This window comes from Macaca fascicularis, chromosome X, assembly GCF_037993035.2.
Source record: "Macaca fascicularis isolate 582-1 chromosome X, T2T-MFA8v1.1".
In the NCBI taxonomy this organism is placed as follows: domain Eukaryota; kingdom Metazoa; phylum Chordata; class Mammalia; order Primates; family Cercopithecidae; genus Macaca; species Macaca fascicularis.
Window position 1 is genome coordinate 52851969 of NC_088395.1, and position 25302 is coordinate 52877270.

The 25302-nt window shown below is 41.8% G+C and overlaps 1 protein-coding gene across 1 annotated transcript; it reads right to left on the reverse strand.

Annotated features, from left to right (window-relative positions):
* Nucleotides 1-11496: 11496 nt before the first annotated feature.
* XAGE3 (X antigen family member 3) lies at nt 11497-19487 on the reverse strand. The gene is made up of 5 exons (XM_065537819.1): nt 19379-19487; nt 18426-18514; nt 17465-17570; nt 13776-13901; nt 11497-11611 (listed from the first exon to the last, which is right to left on the reverse strand). The coding sequence occupies exons 2-5, from the start codon at nt 18504-18506 to the stop codon at nt 11589-11591; spliced, it is 336 nt and encodes a 111-aa protein (XP_065393891.1). The 5' UTR covers nt 18507-18514; nt 19379-19487; the 3' UTR covers nt 11497-11588.
* Between the last annotated feature and the right edge of the window lie 5815 nt (nt 19488-25302).

Here is a 25302-nt window from a genome sequence, read left to right on the forward strand (position 1 = left end):
CAACATATCAAACTTTGCAAGATGAAACTAAAGCATAGAGGGAAATGTATACCATTCAATACTCACATCAGAAAGGAAGAAAAGTCTTAAATTGGCCAGGCATGGTCAGGCGAGGTGGCTCATGCCTGTAATCCCAGCACTTTGGGAGACTGAGATGGGAGGATTGCTTGAGACCAGGAGTTCAAGAACAGCCTGGTCAACATACGGAGGCCCTATTTCTAATTTCTTTTAGAAAAATGCATCATAGAACTAAATGTAAAAGCTAATGTTACAACACTTCTAGAAGAAAATGTATGAGGATGTGTGACATCATGTTAGACAAAGATAGATAGGATACAAAAAGCACAAACTATGAAATTAAAAATTCAAAAACTGTTTTTAAGTTTATATACCTATGTCCTATCATTATCCAGTGACTACTTACTTTTCAAAGCATTATAAAAATCACATGAAGAGGTCACTAGAGGTTTAATTGCCTAGAGAAATTTCCATATAAATTTTTCCTAGAAGCTCATGATGACTAAACCCCACCATTGCATTTAGTTTCTACAATACCCTTTAAGGAGAGCTGAATATTCATTGTGCTAAAAAAAAAAACAAACAAACAAACAACTATGCCCTCCCCCAAGCCCCACAGACTCAGTCCTTGGGTCCCTGAAGAGCTGAAGAGATAACCCAAAGATCAGCCAAGGGGTCAAAGGTAGTCTTGACTTTGTATCTCTGGAACATGCTTCAGGAAAATGTGGGAACAGCAACAATATTAACGGCAAAAAAATAACAGCTAAAATTAATTGGAAACTTACTATACGCAAAGAACTGTCCTGACAACTGTACTTGTTTACACAGTCAGTGCTCTAAACTGCCTGCAAGAAGCAGATGACTTTACAAGTACTATTTCCAAAGAACTAATGGAGAAAGGAGGCACAGAGATGTTAAGTAACTTTCTCGGTGTCACCCAGCAGTGAGCAGTGGAGCCATGGGTCAGAGGCATCATGAAACATCTACTGTGCTACATATTTATGCAATCAAGGGTAAGACCCAAAAGCTACTGCAAAATATTTATAATTTTACAGCATGGGACTGTACAATGAATGGAAATTTGATTTCTTCAGAAACCATTTAGAGATGGAGACTTGAAAGGATTGGTCTGGGTATCATTTGGAGAAGGTGCCCTGAGTGTGTCATTACCATACCAGGCAGCATGTCAGTGTCAGCCCCCTAACCTGAAAGTCTTGGGTTTGTACATCAGAGAACACTCCAAACCTGTCCCTTCTATACCTTCACAAAGGAGAAAGAAGCTGTGTGGCTGGAGGAGGAGACTATTCCTCTGCTCTAGTAGTCCTCAAACAAGTTTCCATGAAAGTTGGAACCCAGAATCTTTTAAATATGCAGACTCCAGGATTCACACCCAATGAATCTCATGTAGTGCAGCCACAATGGTGCCCTAGGATCTGGGAATTTACTACCCAGCCTAGGGAACTTTCAGAAACCTTATTAAATCCCTTAGGTAGCAAGATTGTGTGCAATATACCCACTCTTCCCAGCACAGACAGGACGTTTAGAAGAACGACCTCAGAGCACACAGGAACACAGGACATGACGAACACAGTGTGAAAGTCACCACAAGAGTAGGGCAATGTGTCTTATGAGAAGACCTTGCAACTCGTACTGGCCTTTCTCCCTGAAGGACTCAATTTGTCTCAAATCCCTTCTCCTCATGGGTAGTGGATGGAGGGGTGTCAGGAAATAACCTTTTAGATCACAAAATGGCATAGCTCTTCTCAGGGACCATTGAACACATTGGATGGGAGGTGATGCAAGCTACTGTCCCCCTCCCACCAGCCTTGGTTTCTTTCTTCATGTCCTTCCACGGGAACCTAGAGCAATGTCAGGATGTAGGGCCAATGTCTTCCCTTCACTGACTCCGCACCCTCACCTGAGGAGTTCATCTCCCTTCTCCTCCCTTAAGCTGTCCTTCTCCTGATCTCATCTGTGATCCCACAGCAGACAGCTGTCCCTGGCAGCCTGACGACCTAGCCTGACCCCTTCCTCCTGTGTCCCAGACTAGAGAGGGCTGTCCTCACCGAGGAGAAGGACACCAGTCCCAGGATCCCAGAGCCATGACTACTACAGAACCATCCTGAGCATCAATGTCCCATGGCAGCAGTTGACCTATGAAATGAAGTTTCACCACACACCCCAGCTAGCTCTGAAATACTTTCTTTTCTTTTTGTCTTATTTGAGACAGGGTCTTATTGTCGCTCAGCCTGGAGTGCAGTGGGGAAATCATGGCTCACTGCAGCCTTTACCATCCAGGCTCAAGCCATCCTCCCATCTCAGCCTCCCACGTAGCTGAGACTACTTGCACACCCCACCACGTCTGGGTTGTTTTCTTGTTTTTTGTTTTTTGTTTTCTTTAAGACAAGATATCCCTATATTCCGCAGGTTGATCGCGAACTCCTGTGCTCAAGCAATCCTTGTGCCTCGACATCCCAACATGCTGGGATTAGAGGGCTGAGCCACCTCGCTTGGTCCTGAAAAACTTTCTCATCACAGAAAGCAAGACAGAGGAGGAAGGTGCCTGTAACCCCTCCTAGGGAACATTGTGTCCTTTTCAGTGCTAGAGAGCTATTTCCTCCGTACCGACCACAACATTCCTATTCTCTTGATGTAAATAAGAAGACTAAGGGTACTTCCTTTCAATCCTAAACTTGTAATTTATAGCAAGAACATCATTGCCCATTTTGGGACATTTAGGACATTCTGAGAGCAGCTTTGGTTGCTGGAATGATTGGCAGGGGCTACTGGCATTTGGGGACTGAGTGTTACAGGGAGGCAAATGACTTTTTCCAGAGTCTTAAATAAACTGGATTTTCCATACGTGTCACTCCCTGTAAACTGAGAGAGGCTTGTAATGTTGCTTCATCTGGGAACTTACAAAGATTTATTGACTGCTTTGGCAATCACAGCACTACAGAGCATTCCATTCTTGGATTCCACTCTCACACAACATACCAGTATCAATTTGCTTTGTAGCTCCGCATGCCCCGGGGGAAACAATGAGGAGAATCCAACTTACCTACCAAAGGGATTGTTTCCAGGATAAGCTGTTAGTTGATGGGGAAAATCAAGCGGGAGATGTTGGTAGTGTGATCTCTCATGAGTTGGTGAACACACCGGCTATGCCCGTTGCTGTTACTGCACTGAAGTTCTCTTTGTGCAGGTATATCTCCCTCACCAGGCTCTGGGGTCTCTCCTGGCAAGCTGGAAACATACCCAGTAGATCTCTGTGTCCTCAGGATAGAACAGAGGACCTCACAGGCAGATGGAGGGCAGGGAACACTTGTGGAATTGTAGTGATCTCTACATGGTTGGATGACCAAACCCAGAGTCACAGTGATGAGCCATGTGGATGTCCGTCTGCAGAGGGTGGGAGGGGAACGCCACAGGCGTCTGCCTTAGGAGCCCTGCAGCAGAGTGAGACCAACCTGCAGTACTGATCTCAGTGATGCCCTTTAAGGGTCCCAGATGTAAGCAGCCTATTGGTTAGGGCTCCTCTGTGTGTGTGAGAGAGTGTGTGTGCGTGTGTGTGTGTGTGTGTGCACTCAGAGAGAGAGAGAGAGAGAGAGAGAGAGAGATTGGTTTTGAGGAAGTGGATCATGCAATTACGAGGGCTGGAAAGTACAAACCTTGCAAAGCAGGATGTCAGGCTGGAGTCCCATGGCAGAGGTGATGTGATAGCTCAAATTTAAGGGCAGTGTAGAGGTAGAATTTCTTCATCTTGAGGAGGACCTCAGTCTTTTTCTCTGAAAGCCTTCAAGTGACTGGATGAGGCTCACCCACATTGTGGAGGGCAATTAAGTTTACCCAGTGTCTGTTTATTTAACTGTTAGTCTCATCTGAAAAACACCTTCAGAGAGACACCTACCCTGGACAAAGTGAACAATTTTGTCTGGACCATGACTGAGCCAAGATGACACACCAAATTTCCCATCATAGCCATCTTATACAAATCCTATAAATTATGAAGGTCTATCTGACAAAGGCAGGTGACTTCCTAACTAAGATTCTGTATAAACCTTTTTTGTCCAGCCCAAGCCTCCGCTTCAGGCTCAGTACGATGCTGGCCAGGAAACTGAGGCTGATGTAAATGCCTTCCAGGGCTCAGGCAGGGTCAGGATAGTCAGGGTGCACATGCAAGTACAGTCCCAGAGGGCACAAGTGATACCCATGGTAAACTCTAAGAGTTTACCCTTGTTAGGGTACCCCCAGCAGGACATACGTTAGTTAGGCAGGAGCTGGCCAAGGCTCCCAATGTGGCCTCCCACTGTGCGACCTTTCCCTCTAGGGTTTCTTGTCCAGTCCAAACAATTCATTTGCACCTCTGACTTAGGGGAACTGTCAGAATCCATTCAGTTCAGGGTAGACATTGACACCAGTTCCTCCACTTCAAAAGCGTGGATGACATCCCCAGGTGTTGTGCCTGGGATGTTCAGGAGCTGGGTCGCCCCTGCTGTTCCACAGTCGAAGCTGTGTCAGTTGTGATCTTGGGTTCAATATTCAGTGTGGTTTCAACCTTGGCTACAGGATATGACTGTGGGCTCCTCACAGGCAGAGAGACCCACCATCTGTGCTGTCATTGAGTACCTCTGATTCAGTGTCATACTGTGAGACTAGGGACACAGTGCTGACACAGTGCCGATCTTGCTTTTGCTGTGTATGCAAGCAATCAACCACTTGGATCAATTTGGGTTCATTTTCTACTTACCAGCCAAATCTATGGATATGTGACAAGGCAAACTAACAACTGTACTGGTGAAACTTGTAGCCTAGTTAGCCACAACAGGGCTGTTTAGGAACTGCTTGAGTAATTGACACACTATTGTACAGAATTATGTGTAGTGTTGCCTGGCCAGAATATTGACTAATTCCTCCTGGCATCACACAGAGCAAGGAGCACAGTTTTTAGCACATACCACTGACTTAGGATTGGCCTTGTCACCGTTGGGTATTTACAAACAGACTTTAGAATTCATTCCATGTCTCACACAATTAATTAACATATTTATTTAAATCAAATAAGTTTTGGAAGTCAAATGCATTTTTAAAGACAACTCGGTATTTTTACTTGCATTTCAAAAGCAGTTATCACTTACTATAGATGTAGTTGTAAAGGTAAACTGAATGAAAAAAATAAATTTTGAAGAAAAAGCAGAAATATAACTAGTAAACCAAATTTGTCTGCAATGTAATGCCTGCTTCCTCTATTATTTCATTTATTCTTCATAGCAAGTATTTAGTGTAAATATTCTAATTTCTACTTTAGAAATGGGGAAACAGTCCCACAGGATATAAGTATCTTGCCCACCATCTCAAGGCCAGTGTGCGAGAGGCAGGATAGAAACCCATGGCTATTTCATGCCATAGCCTATAAAGAGACAATGTAGCGAGGACCCAAGTCCTCTCTCATCAGCAAGTTGCCCTGGTTACTTTCCCCTGTCTACTACCTAGGCCCTCATTCTTTCATCCAGCTCTGCAGCCTAAGAACTTCTCACATACTTCGTGGCAAATGGGATCCCCTACATTTAGTCTCACTTTTTATTTGAATCCTAGCTTTTCAGTCCTTTTGGATAAGAAAATATTTTACGATCTCTGTAATAGGGAGAAATAATTGCTGATTATAATCTCTTCACCTCCTTAAGCAGTATGGATTCTGAGTAGGGCCCTTTGCTGCAGAATTCTCTTTGTGGGTATGAGGATACAAATGGAGCCCAGAGTTGAAAATCCTGTATTATGTTTAGTAAGAGGGGTATCAGGCTGGATCCAGGAAGCTTCAGGGGTTTCTGAATGAGATGTGGTGACTATCAGACTGATGGAGTTTTATGTAGATGAAAAATGATGTTTGTATGAAATACTATGCAGCCATAAAAAAGAATGAGATCATGTCCTTTGCAGGGACATGGATGAAGCTGGAAGCCATCATCCTCAGCAAACTAATATAGGAACAGAGAACAAAACACCACATTCTCTCACTCATAAGTGGGAGTAGAACGATGAGAACACATGGATACAGGGAGGGGGAACAACACACACTGGGGCCTGTTGAGGGGTTGGGGGCAAGGAGAAGGAGAGCATTAGGACAGATACCTAATGCATGCAGAGATTAAAACCTAGATGACAAGGTGATAGGTGCAGCAAACCACATGGCACATGTACACCTACATAACAAATCTGCACATTCTGCACGTGTATCCCAGAACTATTCTTCAAGGATCTAGAACTAGAAATACCATTTGACCCAGCCATCCCATTACTGGGGATATACCCAAAGGATTATAAGTCATACTGCTATAAAGACACATGCACACGTATGTTTATTGCGGCACTATTCACAATAGCAAAGACTTGGAATCAACCCAAATGTCCATCAGTGACAGACTGGATTAAGAAAATGTGGCACATATACACTATGGAATACTATGCAGCCATAAAAAAGGATGAGTTCATGTCCTTTGTAGGGACATGGGTGCAGCTGGAAACTATCATTCTCAGCAAACTATCGCAAGAACAGAAAACCAAATACCGCATGTTCTCACTCATAGGTGGGAATTGAACAATGAGATCACTTGGACACAGGAAGGGGATCATCACACACTGGGTCCTATTGTGGGGAGGGGGTAGTGGGGAGGGATAGCATTAGGAGATATACCTAATGTAAATGACAAGTTAATGGGTGCAGCACACCAACATGGCACATGTATACATATGAAACAAACCTGCACGTTGTGCACATGTACCCTAGAACTTAAAGTATAATTTTAAAAATTAAAAAATAAATAAAATAAATAAAAATGATTTAAAGTGGGAAGCAGGATTTCTTTTAGAAATACAAAAGAGAAAGCTTAGCAGTCCAAGTACATTAAAGGCGGCTTCATAGAGAAGATAAGACCTGAGCAGAGTAAGGGAGAGTAAATGGGAGTTACTCAAGTAAAGAAAGAGGGGTAAGCACATTCTAGGCAGAGAAGACAATATATATACAGACAGGGAGGAATAAAATAGCATTGTGCGTGGATGAGAAGTATGAGCAGTCCTTGACAATAGAATGCAAAATGAAAGGTGGAAAGTGGTGGTGATTGAAACTAGAAAGATCACAGGAGGGTGGGAAAGAGATAAAATTTTGTATGTCATGTTGAAAAGCTTGGAATATATCATACAGAGATATAAAACCAGTGGTAACTTTTGAGTGATGGGGTTCAGGACACACTACCCCAGAATATGGGGGTATTTAGAAAACAGCAGAAACAGGAAGGTAACTCTCACCTTCCCCCAATTCTTCTCTCCTGAAGCAGGTCATAAAACCCTCATTTGACAGGTGCTGTCTCTATGCCCAGAGGAAATGGACATCTGTATATCTCTAGAAACACAAGGTCATTGACAGCAATCTGAACAAACAGGCATAGCTGAGTTCTCCCCAATTAACTACCATCAGATCATGCATTTTTATCCAACATACTTTTCCATCACTATCCACTTCTCCATCAAACCTAGAATAAATATACACAAGTTTTCCTGTTTCTTTGTGTTTTCCTTTCCCTATGTAAAACTTATATTAAATAAATGTATGCGCTTTTCAAAAAAAAAAAAAATGAGGTTTGGTGCTTCTCCCTCCCTGGCTCTTAATAACTTTTAAAGAAAGGTCAAATGTGTTTGCAGGAGATGTCGTGGCATTTTCCATAGGGATTGAGGCATCAGTTCTTCTCTCCGTGTTCCCACAAACTATTCCAAAAGACTTTAGTATTCAAGTTATATTGTTCTGTAGCACCGTAAAATAGGTATGTTATCATTACTTTTTTAAATGTTTTTGTACCAATGGTTTCATCTCAAAACGCCTGTTAGCTCTACGTGCCATATTTTGGGAAACACTTCCTTCAAGAAAAGAACAAAGCCTTTTATCTTGAACAATGAAAAAAATATATATTTTATATATTACCACAGATTTATATAAAAATGAGATTACCACTGAAGTCAGTATATGCAACACCAGTTCTACATTCAACGCTGTCAGAAGCATTTGCTTTGAGAAAGCGCAGACTGTGAACTTAGAACTTGAATCCCCATATCTGCTTTTTACTAGAGTCATTTATTGTAAATTTTATGAAAACTCTGACTCACCTTTTTAAAGGATTAAATGAGGTCAGAAAAAAACGAAACGTAGCTCAGAGAAGTGGCTAATGGATAACACATACTCCATAAATGCAAGTTATTATTATTCCTGTTTTTCTTAAAGAACTCAATAAATGGAGCTATTGTTGTAACTATACACAGCTTTGGTTAGTCAACCCATTCACAATCACATACCACAGATCAAAATCATGTAGGCAGGCCCGGCATGGTGGCTCTCACCTGTTATCCCAGGACATTTGGAGGCCAAGGAGGGATGATCACTTGAGCCCAGGAGTTCAAGATCAGCTTGGGCAACATAGCAAGAACCCATCTCTTAAAAATCTTATGTAGGCAAATTAATAGAATGGCAACTTTTAACTTTCTGTGTACAGGGGTTAATATCAGTACAAAAAAAAAAAGGAGCAGGTAGTTCTCAGAGTGACAGCATCATTAGAGGGATCATTGGAGGAAAGATGGCCACCTTATAAAGTTCAAAGGCATAGGAACCTAGATCTGGTCCTTCCGTCTTTAAGTAGGGTCCAAAGGTAAAAAGGAGATTCAATCTAGAAACAAAAGAACATGGCAAAGCCTATCCCCAAGTTATTCAGTCTTGCAGAGATTTCAGTTCCAGAGAATAGAAAGAGGACTTGGCCGGGCGCGGTGGCTCAAGCCTGTAATCCCAGCACTTTGGGAGGCCGAGGCGGGCGGATCACAAGGTCAGGAGATCGAGACCACAGTGAAACCCCCTCTCTACTAAAAATACAAAAAATTAGCCGGGCGCGGTGGCGGGCGCCTGTAGTCCCAGCTACTCAGGAGGCTGAGGCAGGAGAATGGCGTGAACCCAGGAGGCGGAGCTTGCAGTGAGCCGAGATCGCGCCACTGCACTCCAGCCTGGGCAACAGCGTGAGACTCCGGCTCAAAAAAAAAAAAAAAAAAAAGAAAGAGGACTTATACCCAGGAGGCGGAGCTTGCAGTGAGCCGAGATCGCGCCACTGCATTCCAGCCCGGGCGACAGAGCGAGATTCCGTCTCAAAAAAAAGAAAGAAAGAAAAGAAAGAAAGAGGACTTATATCCCAATTCATTTCATGAAGCTAGTGTAACCTAGATACCAAAGTCCAACAAAGAGAATACAGACAGCCACGACTTACGATGCCTCCGCTTAAAAGTATTTGGCTTTATGATGGCAGATAAAAGAAATGCGTTCAGTGGAAACAGTACTTCGAATAACCATATAGCCATTATATTTTTCACTTCCAGGATAGTATTCAATAAATTACATGAGATATTCAAAGTTATGATAAAATAGACTTTGTGTTAGATGATTTTGCACAACCGTAGGCTAATGTAAGTATGCTGGGTACGTTTAAGGTAGGCTAAGCTAAGCTATGATGTTTGCTAAGTTAGGTGTACTGAATGCATTTTCAACTTACAAAATTTTCAATATATGATCGATTTATTGGGACATAATTCTATGATAACTTGAGGAGCATCTCTACATAAAATAAGAATATAGGCTAATGTCACTTCTGAGAACACACATACAAATCCTAAACAAATTAGTAATACATAGATTCGTCAAAAAGGATAATATGTCATGACCCAATGTTCCCCCTAGGAATGCAACGTTGGTTTAAACATAGCAACTTACCAATGTAATTCACAATGTTAACAGATTAATAAAGGAAAAAGTCCTGTAATCATCTACATGGATGCATTACAAGTGCTTCATGAAACTCAACATATATTCAAGATAAATAGTCTTAACAAATGGAAAATAGAATGGAGCTTCCTATTCTAATAAAATAGATCTATTTTTAAAAGCACAGCAAGCATGGTAAGATGTTAAAAAAAAAAAAATTTCCAGTGCCTACTAGGCATATGAGAAAAATGGCCACAATTACTGGTTCTAATCAGCATTGTATTGGGTGGGCCTGTCCAATGTCGTAGAATAGGAAAAAGGAAAAAGGATACTGTTTGAAATGTCAAAAACAAGCTGTTGTTATTCAAAGATGATATGATTGTGTGTGTTGAAAATCAGAAAGGATCTAGAGATAAATTTAGAATAAGGATATTTAGCAAGTTTACTGCATAGAAAAACAATATACAAACATGATACCTGTTGGTTGAATGGAAGAAAAAAGTGTTTTCTCTGTTCTTGCCCTACAACCAGTAACATCAAAGACTTCTGTGACCAGATATGTGGGGGCTTTTCTCCACACACCAAGCAAGCAAACAGTTTTGCGGCATACACCAGCTGGGTATCCTCTCATTCAACTCCAATAGGATCTACCTGGAGATAGCATCAGATTGCATAGGTTGAGGGCTCAGTCCCGCAAGAGGACCCTGCCAATTGCCACGAGCCCTAAATTGTTTTACCGTGTTTCTGACCCACCAGCTATAAACTGAATTTCCCATGACTCCTACTCAAGTTCAATTAATTTACTAAAGCATCTCACGACTCAGTGAAACATATACATTTATGGGTTGATTTAAACAGGATATTAGAAAGGATCCAGTTAAAGAGATGCATAGGATAAGGAATGGGTTAAGGGGCAGGGAGCCATGCCCCCTGTGGAAATGCTGTCCTCCGTGTGCGGGGCTATCCAGAAGCTCTCTGAACCCTGTCCTTTTGGGTTTTCATGGAGGTTTCCATGATGCAGGTGTGACTGATTAAACCACTGGCTGGCTATTGGTAATCAACTTAACCTTCAGCACTTCTCCCTTTCCTGAAGGTTTGGGGTGGGACTGAAAGTCCCAGCCCTCTAATCCCCCATCCCAAAGCTACCTAGGGGCTGCTAGGCAACAGTCAACTCATTAGCATACAAAAAGACATCACTTTGTGGAGATTCTAAAAATATTAAGAGTTGTACGCCAGTACAGAGGGTAGAGGACCAAATATTATTTATATATTTCATAATATCACAAGTGTGTATACCAGTGTAATCAGAATACAAAATTTCAAAAATGATACTTTTCCTTTTTTTTTCCAAACAGTCTCACTCTGTCACCCAGGCTGGAGTTGCAGTGGCCTGAACATAACTACCCACATCCTCGACCTCCTGAGTTCAAGGGATCCTCTCAATGTAGCCTCAGAAGTAGCTGGGACTGAAGCTACATATATACATGCATACATTCATGCACTCATTCATTTATTTTGCAGTGAGGGGGTCTCACTATGTTGCCCAAGCTGGTGTCAGTTTCCTGAGCTCAAGAAATCCTCCTGCCTCAGCATCCCAAAGTGCTGTGATTACAGGCTTGAGCCACCACACCTGGCCACCATTTTCAATAGTATCAAATATTTGGGAATAAAATGAACAAAAAAATGTGCAAGACTTATTTGGAGAAAGCCGCAAAAGTTTATTTCAATATTTTTAAGTCAAATATCTTAGATAGAAACAGTTTGTGTTGTTTCAGCTTGTCTTCATTTAAACCTGTGGTTGCTTGTCACCTATAATAGAAACATAACAGGAGGGAATATTAGTAGCAGAACTGTATTCAGATGACATTAAAGGTATATGAAGGACACCAAAGTTTTGGTTTTATACCATGGACTAAAACCAGAAGCCTAAGAGTAACCCAATGGCTAACATTCAGTTAGACCTCTGTAGAGACTTTGAAGATAGGCTTCCAAGCATATACATTAGCAACATTTTTAAAACACCTTGTTTTCTGTAGTTCAAGGGAACCAAAACTGTCAACTTCAAAACGCTTTAAATCAAGTGAACCTATTAAAAGGTGGCCCAAAGTGAAAAGCAAACACTGTGTACAGTTTTAATAAAAACATAACCAACACACAACAAACCTAAGAAACAAAAGGAATTTACAAACAATGTATAATGTAATATAATATTTTGCCTTGAAATAATACTCTGGATGTTCAACAAGTTCCTGGGAAACAGTTTATGTACATTAGGAACTGCGTAAGTGCAGTGAATTGAAAGGCCAGTACTGCATTTGTTTTTTCTCTGTTGTGCAGAAGTGCAAAAATGTTGCTTGGGGCTAGTTTACCCACCTGTGTTCTTTAAGGTACAGTAACCATTTTTGTCCAACATTTTTACCTGTCATCCTGATGTCAATATGAAGAGTCCCTCTTTTTAAACTTGAAAATATTTCCATTGGTAAAATAAATTACATGGTCAGATTTGGTTTAATCTATCACTATTATTTTTGACATCAAAATGGGAAAGAGGCATATATCATGAGGAGTGGGGCAAAAAAAAGAAATGGAGGGAGAGGAAAATGGAAAAGGACAGTAAGACATCTGGAAAAGCCAAATATTTGTTTCTAAAAGTTGAGTGTTTTTGAGGGATAAGTGGGAAATTTCAGAAGTTTTTCCACAGTCTTTGTGATGTTTAGATATTCAGGTATTACTGTAATATATTAACTAATGTATGTGTTCCTAGAATATCAATCACTTCATTCATATTTTGAAAATATTAAAGTTCAAGAATGTATTCACTTTCGATTCTACCATATATTCAGTATCTGTTAGGGTCTTGTTCGTATTCCATGTTGAGCTTTTTCCATTTTCTTTAAGAGTGTGCAAATTATTACTCTATTCATAGCTATTTTTCAAAAGAACAATCTTTTAAATGTATTACTTTTGGATTACATTTCCTTTTACTAATGATTCATACCTGTCTCTTATTAAGTACCTCTTTCCTTTTCCCTTAGATTTATTCTATTGCTCTTTATTATTTTCATTTTATAATATTTTCCTTTCTCGTGTAATTTTCTATCTATTTTAACAAGATATTCATTTAAGACTATCTTCCTAAGAATACAATTGAGGCTTGTTCAATGGGCTCCTGGAAATAATTGAAAACTATCTTTCAACGTAAATAGTCTAATTGAATGGTTCAGCAGTGTAGAGTAAAAACATTTAGGTAATTTCTTCCACAAACATGGAAAGCTTCCTATAAATTCAGAAGCTCTTCTAATTGACAGTCATCAATTTGGAAAATATGTGGAAAAGGTACTTTCATCAAGCAAGTTGCCTGCTCATTTTCTTAGGAACCATGATATCTCAACTCAGATATTAGAACTGGAGTGAAACTGATTGTTATGAAAAACAAATCGTATCTTTGTATTTTATCCAACAGAACATGAGGATGCAGAAATCAACTTTAAAACAGATGTTAATACATCTGATTTGCATTTACTATTTTCAATAACAGCCGTGTTCTACAACCAGAGATGGTTGTAGAATTTATGGAATTAATCCAGAATCTCACAAATAATGTTAAAGTTGGTATTAGAATCTGCTTAAGGTGCTAGGATATTTCACACAAACTGGTATTACAAATGCATTATGTATTTGTTAAAATCAGAAATTAGAAAAAAATCTGAAAATTGTTAGTTGTTAGGTATAATCAGAAGTAAGAATATACTTTCATATTTGATGATTCAATATGGCTTTGACCCAATTTGTGTCTGTATCTGATAGTGTTTAAGTCTTGCAGTCAGGCAATTGGGGTCTGAACAACCTTTCAAAGAAAGTCTGCATTTGAACTCTGATTTTAAGGGGGTAGTAATGTTCTCTCTTATTATCAAAAGTAAAATATTGTGGAAAACAGAAAGCACATAATTTTGCATCTTAATGGGTAGCATACCTCCTTCTGGCATTTTAAATTCCTCTGAATTTGGCAGAATCTTCCCCTGGTCATCAGGACCATCTCCGCATTCATCCCCAGTATTTGACTGAGATTGCTCCTGGAGATCAGCTTCCAGGTCAAGCACTTAAAAATACAAAGGTTAACTGCTCAACAAAATAAAAGAGGACACAAACAAATGGAAGAACATTCCATGCTCATGGATAGGAAGAATCAATATTGTGAAAATGGCCATACTGCCCAAGGTAATTTACAGATTCAATGCCATCCCCATCAAGCTACCAATGACTTTCTTCACAGAATTGGAAAAAACTATTTTAAAGTGCATATGGAACCAAAAAAGAGCCCGCATTGCCAAGACAGTCCTAAGCCAAAAGAACAAAGCTGGAGGCATCACGCTACCTGACTTCAAACTATACTACAAGGCTACAGTACCAAAACACCATCGTACTGGCACCAAAACAGAGATCTAGACCAATGGAACAGAACAGAGCCCTCAGAAATAATACCACACATCTACAACCATCTGATATTTGACAAATCTGGCAAAAACAAGAAATAGGGAAAGGATTCCCTATTTAATAAATGGTGCTGGGAACACTGGCTAGTCATATGTAGAAAGCTGAAACTAGATCCCTTCCTTACACCTTATACAAAAATTAATTCAAGCTGGATTAAACACTTAAATGTTAGACCTAAAACCATAAAAATCCTAGAAGAAAACCTAGGCAATACCATTCAGGACATAGGCATGGGCAAGGACTTCATGTCTAAAACACCAAAAGCAATGGCAACAAAAGCCAAAATTGACAAATGGGATCTAATTAAACTAAAGAGGTTCTGCACAGCAAAAGAAACTACCATCAGAGTGAACAGGAAACATACAGAATGGGAGAACATTTTTGCAATCTACTCATCTGACAAAGGGCTAATATCGAGAATCTACAAAGAACTCAAACAAATTTACAAGAAAAAAACGACCCCATCAAAAAGTGGACAAAGGATATGAACAGACACTTCTGAAAAGAAGACATTTATGCGGCCAACAGACACATGAAAAAATGCTCATCATCACTGGTCATCAGAGAATTGCAAATCAAAACCACGAGATACAATCTCACACCAGTTAGAATGGCAATTATTTAAAAATCAGGAAACAACAGGAGCTGGAGAGGATGTGGAGAAAGAGGAACACTTTTACACTGTTGGTGGGACTGTAAACTAGTTCAACCATTGTGGAAGACAGTGTGGCAATTCCTCAAGGATCTAGAACTAGAAATACCATTTGACCCAGCCATCCCATTACTGGGTATATACCCAAAGAATTATAAATCATGCTGCTATAAAGACACATGCACACGTATGTTTATTGTGGCGCTATTCACAATAGCAAAGACTTGTAACCAACCCAAATGTCCATCAATGATACACTGGATTAAGAAAATGTGGCACATAAACACCATAGAATACTATGCAGCCATAAAAAAGGATGAGTTCATGTTCTTTGTAGGGACATGGATGAAGCTGGAAACCATCATTCTTAGCAAACTATCACAAGAACAGAAAACCAAACACCGCATGGTCTCACTCACAGGTGGGAATTGAACAATCAGAACACTTTGACACAGGAAGGGGAACATCACACACTGGGGCCTGTTGTGGGGTGGGGGGAGGGGAGAGGGACAGCATTAGGAGATATACCTAATATAAATGACAAGTTAATGGGTGCAGCACACCAACATGGCACATGTATACATATATAGCAAAACTGCATGTTGTGCACATGTATCCTAGAACTTAAAGTATAATAAAAAAAAAATACAAAGGTTATCAATTGAAGCAGGCAAACAAGAAAGATAAATAAGGAAATGATAATATTATTTTCCTCAGTGTTAGGAAATAAAAGGCTGCAGTCGACTGTGGTAATAAATGTGGTGCAAAGATGTCCCACCTTTGTTTTCCTGTATTATGAAATCTTATCTTAAATGACAATCTGAGGAAAAATCACACCACACTTACATTTCCTATACTTTACCATTGTGTATTATAAACAGTGAGTGTCAGCTATCTAGGAAACCTAAAGACTGCCCAGTGGATAGCATTTTAATCATAACTCAAACGTAATTTTCTGAAAGATTAGATGAATGTATTGGTGAGCCTATGACAAATCTTACAGTCCTGACACTCATTACCTGTTGAGGTAACTTGGAAACTTTTTGGTTAAAATTAGTCAACCTTAGGTTCAAAGGCCCTATATGTAACTTTCCATAAACGAATCCCATTCACATAAAAGTAACAAATATAACAGCAAAATCGCTGTCTTCCACAAGAGTACAGGAACTTGAGTGAAAAAAAAATTAATGGGCATTGTTGACAGTCATATTCTGGAAACCCCTTAACAGTGAATTGCTAAAGTAATCCATTACCCAAATTCTGTCAATGTTTAACTTCAAAATGCTATCTGTTGAAGAAATAATTTCTGTTTCATGATAATCTTATCATACTTCGAGTTTTCTAATTATAAAAGTATATAAACAACTCTTTAAAAGCCCCTCAAAATCATACTAATATAGCTACCTGTATGCCAATGTCCTGAATTATCCAGATTTTACCAAACATACTGTCAAAAATACAGAGCAAAGGAAAGAGTGGCTGTCATTCATTGAGGTCTTTTCTGGAGTTGCTATCCTGCTTCACTGAACTTTGTTTTGTCCTGAGCCAATACTGAAGTACCTTACAGTACAGACACATTCGAGTATTAACATTTCAAGCAAAATCATTCACGTTTTCTAATGTGAATGGTAGGGAGAACATAAACGTTGGAATGAAATATGAATTCCTTCTCCATGAGTCAAGTGTTCTTGGTAAGCCTCCATTTCAGAGCCTCAGTTTTCTTCTTTACAAAATAGGGCTAACATCCTTATACAAATGGGCTTTATTCAGGGTGTTACAAGGTAGGGTGACTTGGCATTCTACATGCTATTAAAGGGTGCATACAATACTGTGGACCCCTCGGCTAAGAAGATCAGACAACATTCTAAGAAGATCAAAGTAAACTAGTGAAATAATGTACATTTTTGTACATCAAATTAAACAGTTTCATCTGATTTAGCAAGGACTGTATTTTCAAGCATACAAAATATATATATATGTGTGTGTGTATATATATATATATATTTTTTTTTTTTTTGAGATGGAGTCTTGCTCTGTCACCCAGGCTGGAGTGCAGTGGCCGGATATCAGCTCACTGCAAGCTCCGCCTCCCGGGTTCACGCCATTCTCCTGCCTCAGCCTCCCAAGTAGCTGGGACTATAGGCACCCGCCACCTCACCCAGCTAGTTTTTTGTATTTTTTAGTAGAGACGGGGTTTCACCGTGTTAGCCAGGATGGTCTCGATCTCCTGATCTCGTGATCCGCCCGTCTTGGCCTCCCAAAGTGCTGGGATTACAGGCTTGAGCCACCGCGCCCGGCCCAAAATATATTTTAAAGGTAGGAGAAGATTCATTATATCCAGGGACTCTATGAAGCTGCAAACTATACTCTTCACTTGTCCAGCCAACTCTCAGCAAATGTTTGAGATCCTTTCCCAATGTTTTCTTTCCTCCTGTTACTGGTCATGGCATAAGGCATGATGCACACATAGGCCTCCTTCCCTCCCCATAGACATTCTTTCTTTCCCCTCCCAGTACCTTGAATCTCAGCTGCACCCTGATCTTCTTCTCTCTCCTGACCAGGTGTAGAATCCTGACTTTCAGTTAGTGGTTCCGCTTGCTGAGGCTCCGCATCACTGGGCTCCTGGAACGAGGGGTGTGTGTGTGTGTGTGTGTGTGTGTGTGCAGATAAAAAGTTTTGTTATCAATACATTTCAATAATATAAATATACAGAATACATAGATGTTTCTGATCATAAGTCTAAAGACATTTCTCCAACACTATTCCACATACTTATTTTTCATAAAGTTACTCTTCCCACAGAGAGGTTACTCTAAGACAGTTGCCCTCAAGGGCTTTGGAAGCTGTTTTAATCTATGTTAGGATGAATGTGTGTAATCTTTTGCAAATAAGCATGAGAAGGAAATCATGGGCAAAATCTGGGGAACACAAGATCATCCACCCAGACAACAGGAGAACTTACTCCTCTTGGATTCGTCTTTCCTTCATGAGATGCCATGAATTTTTTTTTTTTTTTTTTTTTTTTTTTTTTTGTAGACGGAGTCTCCCTCTGTCGCCCAGGCTGGAGTGCAGTGGCCGGATCTCAGCTCACTGCAAGCTCTGCCTCCTCGGTTCACGCCATTCTCCTGCCTCAGCCTCGTGAGTAGCTGGGTTTACAGGCGCCCGCCACCTCGCCCAGCTAATTTTTTTTTTTTTTTTTTTTTTTTGTATTTTTAGTAGAGACGGGATTTCACCGTGTTAGCCAGGGTGGTCTCGATCTCCTGACCTCGTGATCTGCCCGTCTCGGCCTCCCAAAGTGCTGGGATTACAGGCTTGAGCCACCGCGCCAGGCCCCCATGATAATTTCTATCAGCATGGGACACCTTTATTGGTGTATCTATATTGGTTCAACAACAATTACAAAACAGTTTTGCAACAACAACAAGTTACAAAAATAACTTTCTGCTAATAGAAAACATCAAAGGTTAAGGCACTCACCAGCATAGGCCCAATCAGCTCAGGAGGTGGTACACTTCTCCTTGGTCTAGGCCTATATGTTGATCTTCCTCGCCAAATCATATTTCACACTGCAAGCAGAATACTGTGAATTGGTAAATGTACTTGAAAAGACAGCTATATTTGACCACTTCCATGACCAAATGTTAACTTGTCGTTTTTTAAAAGTTTGTAAATACTTTCGAACTAAGTCTCAGGGCAAGTGTAAGTGTGTGTGCCTTATGAATGCTTGCGAAGCCATTAAGTTGGTCAAGCTAACTGAGCAATTTCTTAAGGCTCCTGGCAAAAGACAGGATATTTCCGATAAGGTTTGGTTTCACAACTTAACTCTCCTCTGTGGAGACATTTGGGAAAATACAGCCAGAGAATTAAAACTGCAGTAACTACGGCTTTTGTCACACACCCATTTGCTAGGCCCATTTCCCCCCTAAAATCAAGTTTTGTTGGAACGCAGAGCCCCACCAACTCAAACCTCCACGGTGGAGTTGAGAAGCTGCCAAACAGCGCTGGGCCCTCCTCACTGTACACCTCTGCCAGGCGCTCTACAGACCTCAGGGCCATGGTCGCCAACCCGCAGCGTTCCCAGTTCCCTTCCTTAATGCCCACCCTGCTCCTTCCCGGGTCGACACAAAGGAGCCTGGAATCTGTCCTCGGTCGAGGGTTCCAGGGACTCGGATACCTGCCCCAGCACCCCCAGCACTCGCCCCATTTTCACCTGACCCCTCTCAACTGTGCGGCCCACCTTCTTCCCTCATTCTGACCTCACTACAACAAGGCCCACGGCAGTGCCACCTCACGAGCAGAAGGACGAGCACCTTGAGACCCTTCGACCTCTGAGGACGTGGACCACGCTGTCCCACGCTCCAGATAGCCACTGGCTCCTCCTCACACTCACTCACACTTCAACTCTTGGGAGGAATGGCTTGTGGACCTACCGGCTGCGTCTCAGTAGGACAGAAAAAGTCCAGACAGCAGGAACGCGACCCTCACACTCTCACAGCTCCAGGGCGTTCACCACATGGGCAAAGGTGCAGAGGGGAAGACGCCCAGTGGACATGCGCAGTGAGGAAGGTGCCTGCCTAGTGGGCTGTGGCGCCCCTCCTCGCCCCACCCCATCCCGCGCCGCGCAGTCCTCTGCCCTCTCCCAGGTTCCCACTGAAGACTTCGGAATGTGTCTTCTGTGGGCGGTTTCATATGCCTCCGGGACTCAAATACCACAAATAGTTTCCCCCTTCAAAGCTCACTCCATGTTCACTAGGTCCTCCTCCCCTCTATGGCCCTCCTTCCTCCCCTGTCTGGGACACCCACGATAGCAAGGCCATGGCTGTGTCGCCGCCTGTTAGGAGAAGAATGGCAACCTCAAGGACCTTCCCCAATCGGAGGACATGGACTGCACCGCGGGCTCCTCCTCACACTCTCTCCCACTTCCACCCTGGGAGGACTGATCTTCGGACCTACCGGCTGACTCCTAGTCAGCAGCACAGAAGGAAGTCACGATGTCTCCTTGCACAGCTCTGCAGGGACACAAGGCAGACAGCAAGGCACATGGACAACAAGGGACTTGGGCAGCAAGGGGTGTGCATACTGAGTCAAGCACATGCAAGGCCAGCCGGGGTTTTCTCACTGTCCCCAGACTCACATCCCTAAGATGTTTGTAGTAGAAGGAAAGGGACTAAGAGGCTTTGTTCCCTCTCTTGCCCTACAATTCTTATGCATCCAGAAACACTGGGGACAGTCCCATGTCACCATGAGTGGAGGATGTGTCTCAGAAAGACCTTTTGTGACAAATAAATTATTTATATATATATACACGCTTTTTTTTATTTATATATGCACGGGTGCCTGCCATGTTGCAGGAAATATCTGGGATGCTGGAAATGTGAAGACCAAGGAGCCACACGTGGTATGTCCCATGGAGGCCACCACACTGTAGTGGGGCAGACAGACAGTTAAACAGAAGAGCAGTTGAACTGCAAAGGAGAAACATGGGGAACGGACCCACGGTAGTAAAGAACAATGAATGTAGTGGCCAAGAAGCAAGGGGGAAAACAACACAGTTTCTCAGGAAGATAATATTTCTCCATTGCCTTTGCACCTTTTTTGAAAATAAGTTTATCATGTCTGTGAACCTATTTCCGGACTCCATTCTGGTCTGTTGATTTTTCCCCAGTACCAAGTTCTGGTTACTATAGAATTAACATGACTCTTGATATTAGGTAGTGTGAGTTCCCCAAAGTTATAGTTCAGAATCGTTTTGGCTGTTCTGGTTCATTTTCCTTTCTATATAATTTTGAAAAATGACTCCAATGAAGTGGGTTGTATAAGTTCACGCAGTTTCACTTTGAAGGGCAGCAGATAAATATGTTAGTAGCTATAGAAGGACATGGGGGAAGGAGGTAAGTTCCCCCCTTAGGTTGGGGAATGATCCCATTTAGAAGGAGCAGTTGGTGGTTCAGGAGACAGAATGATCATTGCAGGAGCAAAGCCCCTGAGAAAGTGGGAGGTATGGGATCCTGAGCTGAGGTGGGGGGCTGGCTTCAGTTAGGAGCAATTGTATGCAGAAGGGCGGCAGAGAATGAATGCCAGGGCAAGCACAGGTAGACCCGGTTTGGAAAGCTCTAAGAGTTCCCAGCAGATCACTTCTCTCCTCTGAATGCATCATTACGGGAGGTCATTCAAATGGAGGAGAGTTTCTAGCATTGCGGGGGGGGGGGGGGTGTTTATATAACTATAGAGAAAGTTTCTGTCATCTCAGAGAATACATCCATCATCATGAACAGAATATTCCTAGAAATATGAATGTTGAAGGTGAGCTTTCAGACAGGAATGGGGAACACGGTATTGGAAACATGTGGAAACACAATCCTTGTAAGAAAGTGGCAGAGAATTTGGCTAGATTGCATTCTCTTAGATGCAGAGTAGAACTTGTAAGTGATGAAATTGCATATGTAGCTAAGAACATTTCTAAGCAAAGTATGGAAGTTGTGGCCTGGTTTCTCCTCGCTGCTGGTTGCAAAATGCAAGGGAGGAGAAATAAATCAATGACAGAATTGCTGAGCAAAAAGGAATCAGCCTTTGATTATTTAGAAGATTCTCAGCCTATCCAGATAGCAAGCTCTGGAAATAGGGCCAAGGGTGTAGCGGGACAACTGATTGCTAAAGAGATGAGGTATGTGAGTCATGGATCCAGTCAACCATCTCAGCAGAATGCAGGGAAGGAGATGCATTTATCCAGGAAAGATCTATGGAGGATCCAGGGACTGTTGGCATGGACACCATGAATTGCATCAGAGGCCAAGATGTTTTGAGGATTTTATACCAAAAGAAGCACAGCCAGCCTGGAATGAAAGGAACAGAAATGGGACAAAATAAAGGAAGAGTGACTTTGATGGGAGAGCTACAGATGCAGAGGTTGGCAAGCTGCCACTGCCTCTATAGGCCCAGACAGCAATGACCTGGGGAACAGGAATCCAGATGCCTCTTCCTGAGCTCCAGATGGCAGAGCCACCTCCTCAATTTCAGAAAACAGGGCTTCTGCCCAGGGGTAAGGGAGCAGGGCTAACACTCAGGGCCAAGAGGGCAGAGCTGCCACCCTACTAGGCACAGAGGATACGGCATCAAGCCAAAGAGGACCATTCTGAAGCCTTAAAATCTCTTAAAGTCTGAAACCTTGCTTGGATCCCATGACTCCTTCTCTCCTTCCATCTTCTCCATTTTGGAATGGGAGTGTTTCTCCTATGCCTGCACCTTCATGCTGTTTTGAAAGCAGATAACGTCTTGTCTGGTTTCACAAGTTCACAGATGAAAATAATTTAGCCCCAGAATACAACATACTCTGACTCTCACCCTTTCCTGATTTTGATGATATTTGAATGAGATTTGGGATTTAGAGTTGATACTGGAAAGAATTAAGAGTTTCGAGGATGTTGAGATGAGATGAATGTATTTTAGATGTGAGAGAACATGAATTTGAGGTGCCAGATGGTGGACTTTTACATGTTAAATCATGTCCCCTTCATAAATTTATGCAGGCATAAATCATAGATATTGCATGTACTGTTCCAGACCACCACAGTAAAGCAAGTCACACACATTTTTTTATTTGCTAGTGTATATAAAAGTGATGTTCATAGTATGTTCTCACTCATAAGTGGGAACTAAGCTATGTGGATGCAAAGGCATAAGAATGATACAATGGACTTTGAGGACTCAGAGGAAAGGTTGGGAGGAGGCTGAGGGATGAAAGACTACAAATTGGGTTCATTGTATACTGCTCGGGTGATGGGTGCACCAAAATCTCACAAATCACCACTAAAGAACTTACTCATGTAACCAAATACCACCTGTTCCCCAAAAACCTATTGAAATAAAAAAAAATTTAAATAATAATAAAAATAAAATAAAAGTGATGTTTACACTACACTACAATCTGTTAACTGTGCAATAGTATTATGTCAAAAAATGTACATAACTTAATTGGAAAATACTGTATTGCTAAAACATGCTAAAGATAATCTGAGCCTTCAGTGAGTTGTAACTTTTGTGCTGGGAGAGGGTCTTGCCTGGATGTACATGGCTGCTGACTGATCAGGGTGCTGGTTGCTGAAAGTTGGGTGGCTGTGGCAATTTATTTTCTTTTTTATTTACTTTTTAACAAGCTAATACTACATGGAGGGCTGTGGCAATTTCTTAAAATAAGACAACAATGAAATTTGCTCCATTAATGTACTCTTCCTTTCAAGAACGATTTCTCTGTAGGAGGCAATGCTGCTTGATAGTATTTTACCTACAGTAGAACTCCTTTATAAATTGGAGTCAGATCTCTCAAATCCTGCCATTACCTAATCAACTCATCCTTTGCTGTCATTTCCACAGTGTTCACAGCATCTTCACTGGGAGTAGATTTCATCTCAAGAAACTACTTTCTTCATTCATCCGTAAAAAGCAAGTCCTCACATGTTAAAGTTTTATCATGAGATGGCAGTAGTTGAGTCACCTCTTCACGTTCCACCCTTGTTCTCTTGCTATTTCCACCATGTTAGCAGGTACTTCATCCACTGGAGCTGTGAACCCCTCAAAACCAGCCATGAGGGAATACACGGTCTGCTGTCATTATGAGGAGCTTTCTCCACGTGTCACTTAGATCCAATTAGTCCATGGTGCCATTCAGTTCATCTATATGTTGCTGACTTTTTTCCATTGGTTCTGTCTGATTTGATTATGTATTTTAAACCTTTGTAGTTGAGTTCTGTGCAAAAAAAGAGGTAATATAGCAGGTCTGAAACGACTATCCTTAGAAAGGCCAGCTTGCAAGACTGGCCCTTGCCTGGCATCTGTGAACTTGATTTCGGGAGGTTTCCCACCATTCTCCATCTGGTAAGAGTGGTTTACTCTTCCGAAATTGTTTGTTCAAGCAATGTGTTTTATGCTGAACACCAGCTTCCCTTCTAGGAATCTGAAATGTTGTTGCCTGCTAGGCAGAGAGTGCCTATGTGACCAGTCCCCAGTAAAAACCTGGGGCACTCAGTTTCTAATTAGCTTCCCTGGTAGATAACATTTTACACATGTTGTCATGATTCATTGCTGGAGAGACAAATTGTGTGACTCCATTGGGAAGTAACTCTTGGGAGCTTTTGCTGGTTCCCACCAGACTTTGCCCAGTAGGCTTTCCCCGTTACTGATTTAGCTCAGTATTCTTTTGCTGTAATAAGTCTTAGCCACAAGTACAACTATACATTGAGTCCTCATAGGCAATTACTGGAAGTGAGGGTGATCTTGGTGATCCCTGACACACTGGCAGCAACAGTGTGATTCACCAGCAAGACCCTGACTCACTAAAATATGATGAAAGCCTTCTTTGAATAAAGAATGAAGCAACAGACCTGACAAAGCTGTAACACCTGGGAGACTGGATTTGCCCCTAATAGGAAGCAGCAGCCGAGCTGCTGTCTATTGTGAAAAATACATGTACTCACAGCATTTCACAGTAATCCCTCCAACGGCAAAAGAGTTGACCCACTGGATCCCTGAGCCACTGTTCTATGCTGAATAATGCAGGGTGTTGGGAGAAGGTTCAGCCAGGCGCTGACTTTGGCTTTTGTTTTCTCCTCCAGGCAGGAGGAGAAAGGACTCAAATGTTGCCAAAGCTGAACTTTGAATAGGCAAAAATCCTGAAAGTTTGATTGCTCTTTCCTCCAAGTAGGAGAGAAAAAAAAACAGTTTTCTGGGCTGGAGCAAAGACTTAGATAAAGGGAAAAAAAAAAAAAAAAAAAAAAGGAGGGGGCAAATTGGCCAGGTGCAGTGGCTCACACCTGTAATCCCAGCACTTTGGGAGTCTGAGGCAGGACTTGAAGCCAGGAGTTTGAGACCAGCCTGGACAACATAGCAAGACCTCACACCTACAAAATTTTAAAAATTAGCTGAGCATGGTGGCACCCATATGTAGTCTCAGCTACTCAGGAGGCTGAGGCAGGAGGGTCACTGGACTGCAGAAGGTCAAGGCTGCAGTGAGCTATTATCATGCCACTATACTCCAGCCTGGGTGAGAAAGCAAGACTTCGTCTCAAAAAAAAAATTCATTGGTGACTTAATAAAAGACCAATGATACTAATATTTTCTGAGCAAAATCATGAGAAGATGGTATCAATTTACTCAGATCCAGAGTCATAGGAAATGGGCAATGGGGAAAGAGAGTGGAGTGTGGAGGGGAGGTGAAGGTGTGGAGGGGAGGTGAAGGTGTGCAGGGCAGGGAGAGAGGTCTGCAGCAGACAGGGGCGAGGAATAATGGGGAAGAGCAGAAAGCAGAAGTTCAGAGATGTGAGAATAGAAGCTCACACTTCTGGATACTTATTCTAGGCCA

What these genes read in the sequence shown, in the direction of transcription:
- XAGE3 (XM_065537819.1), bottom strand. Translation starts at nt 18,506, where the DNA reads ATGATTTGGCGAGGAAGATCAACATATAGGCCTAGACCAAGGAGAAGT. An exon ending in GGGTGCAGCTGAGATTCAAG is followed by an intron (nt 13,902 to 17,464) that starts GTACTGGGAGGG and finishes TGTATTTTTAAG; the next exon opens with TGCTTGACCTGGAAGCTGAT. An exon ending in ATTTAAAATGCCAGAAGGAG is followed by an intron (nt 11,612 to 13,775) that starts GTATGCTACCCA and finishes TTTCTATTATAG; the next exon opens with GTGACAAGCAACCACAGGTT.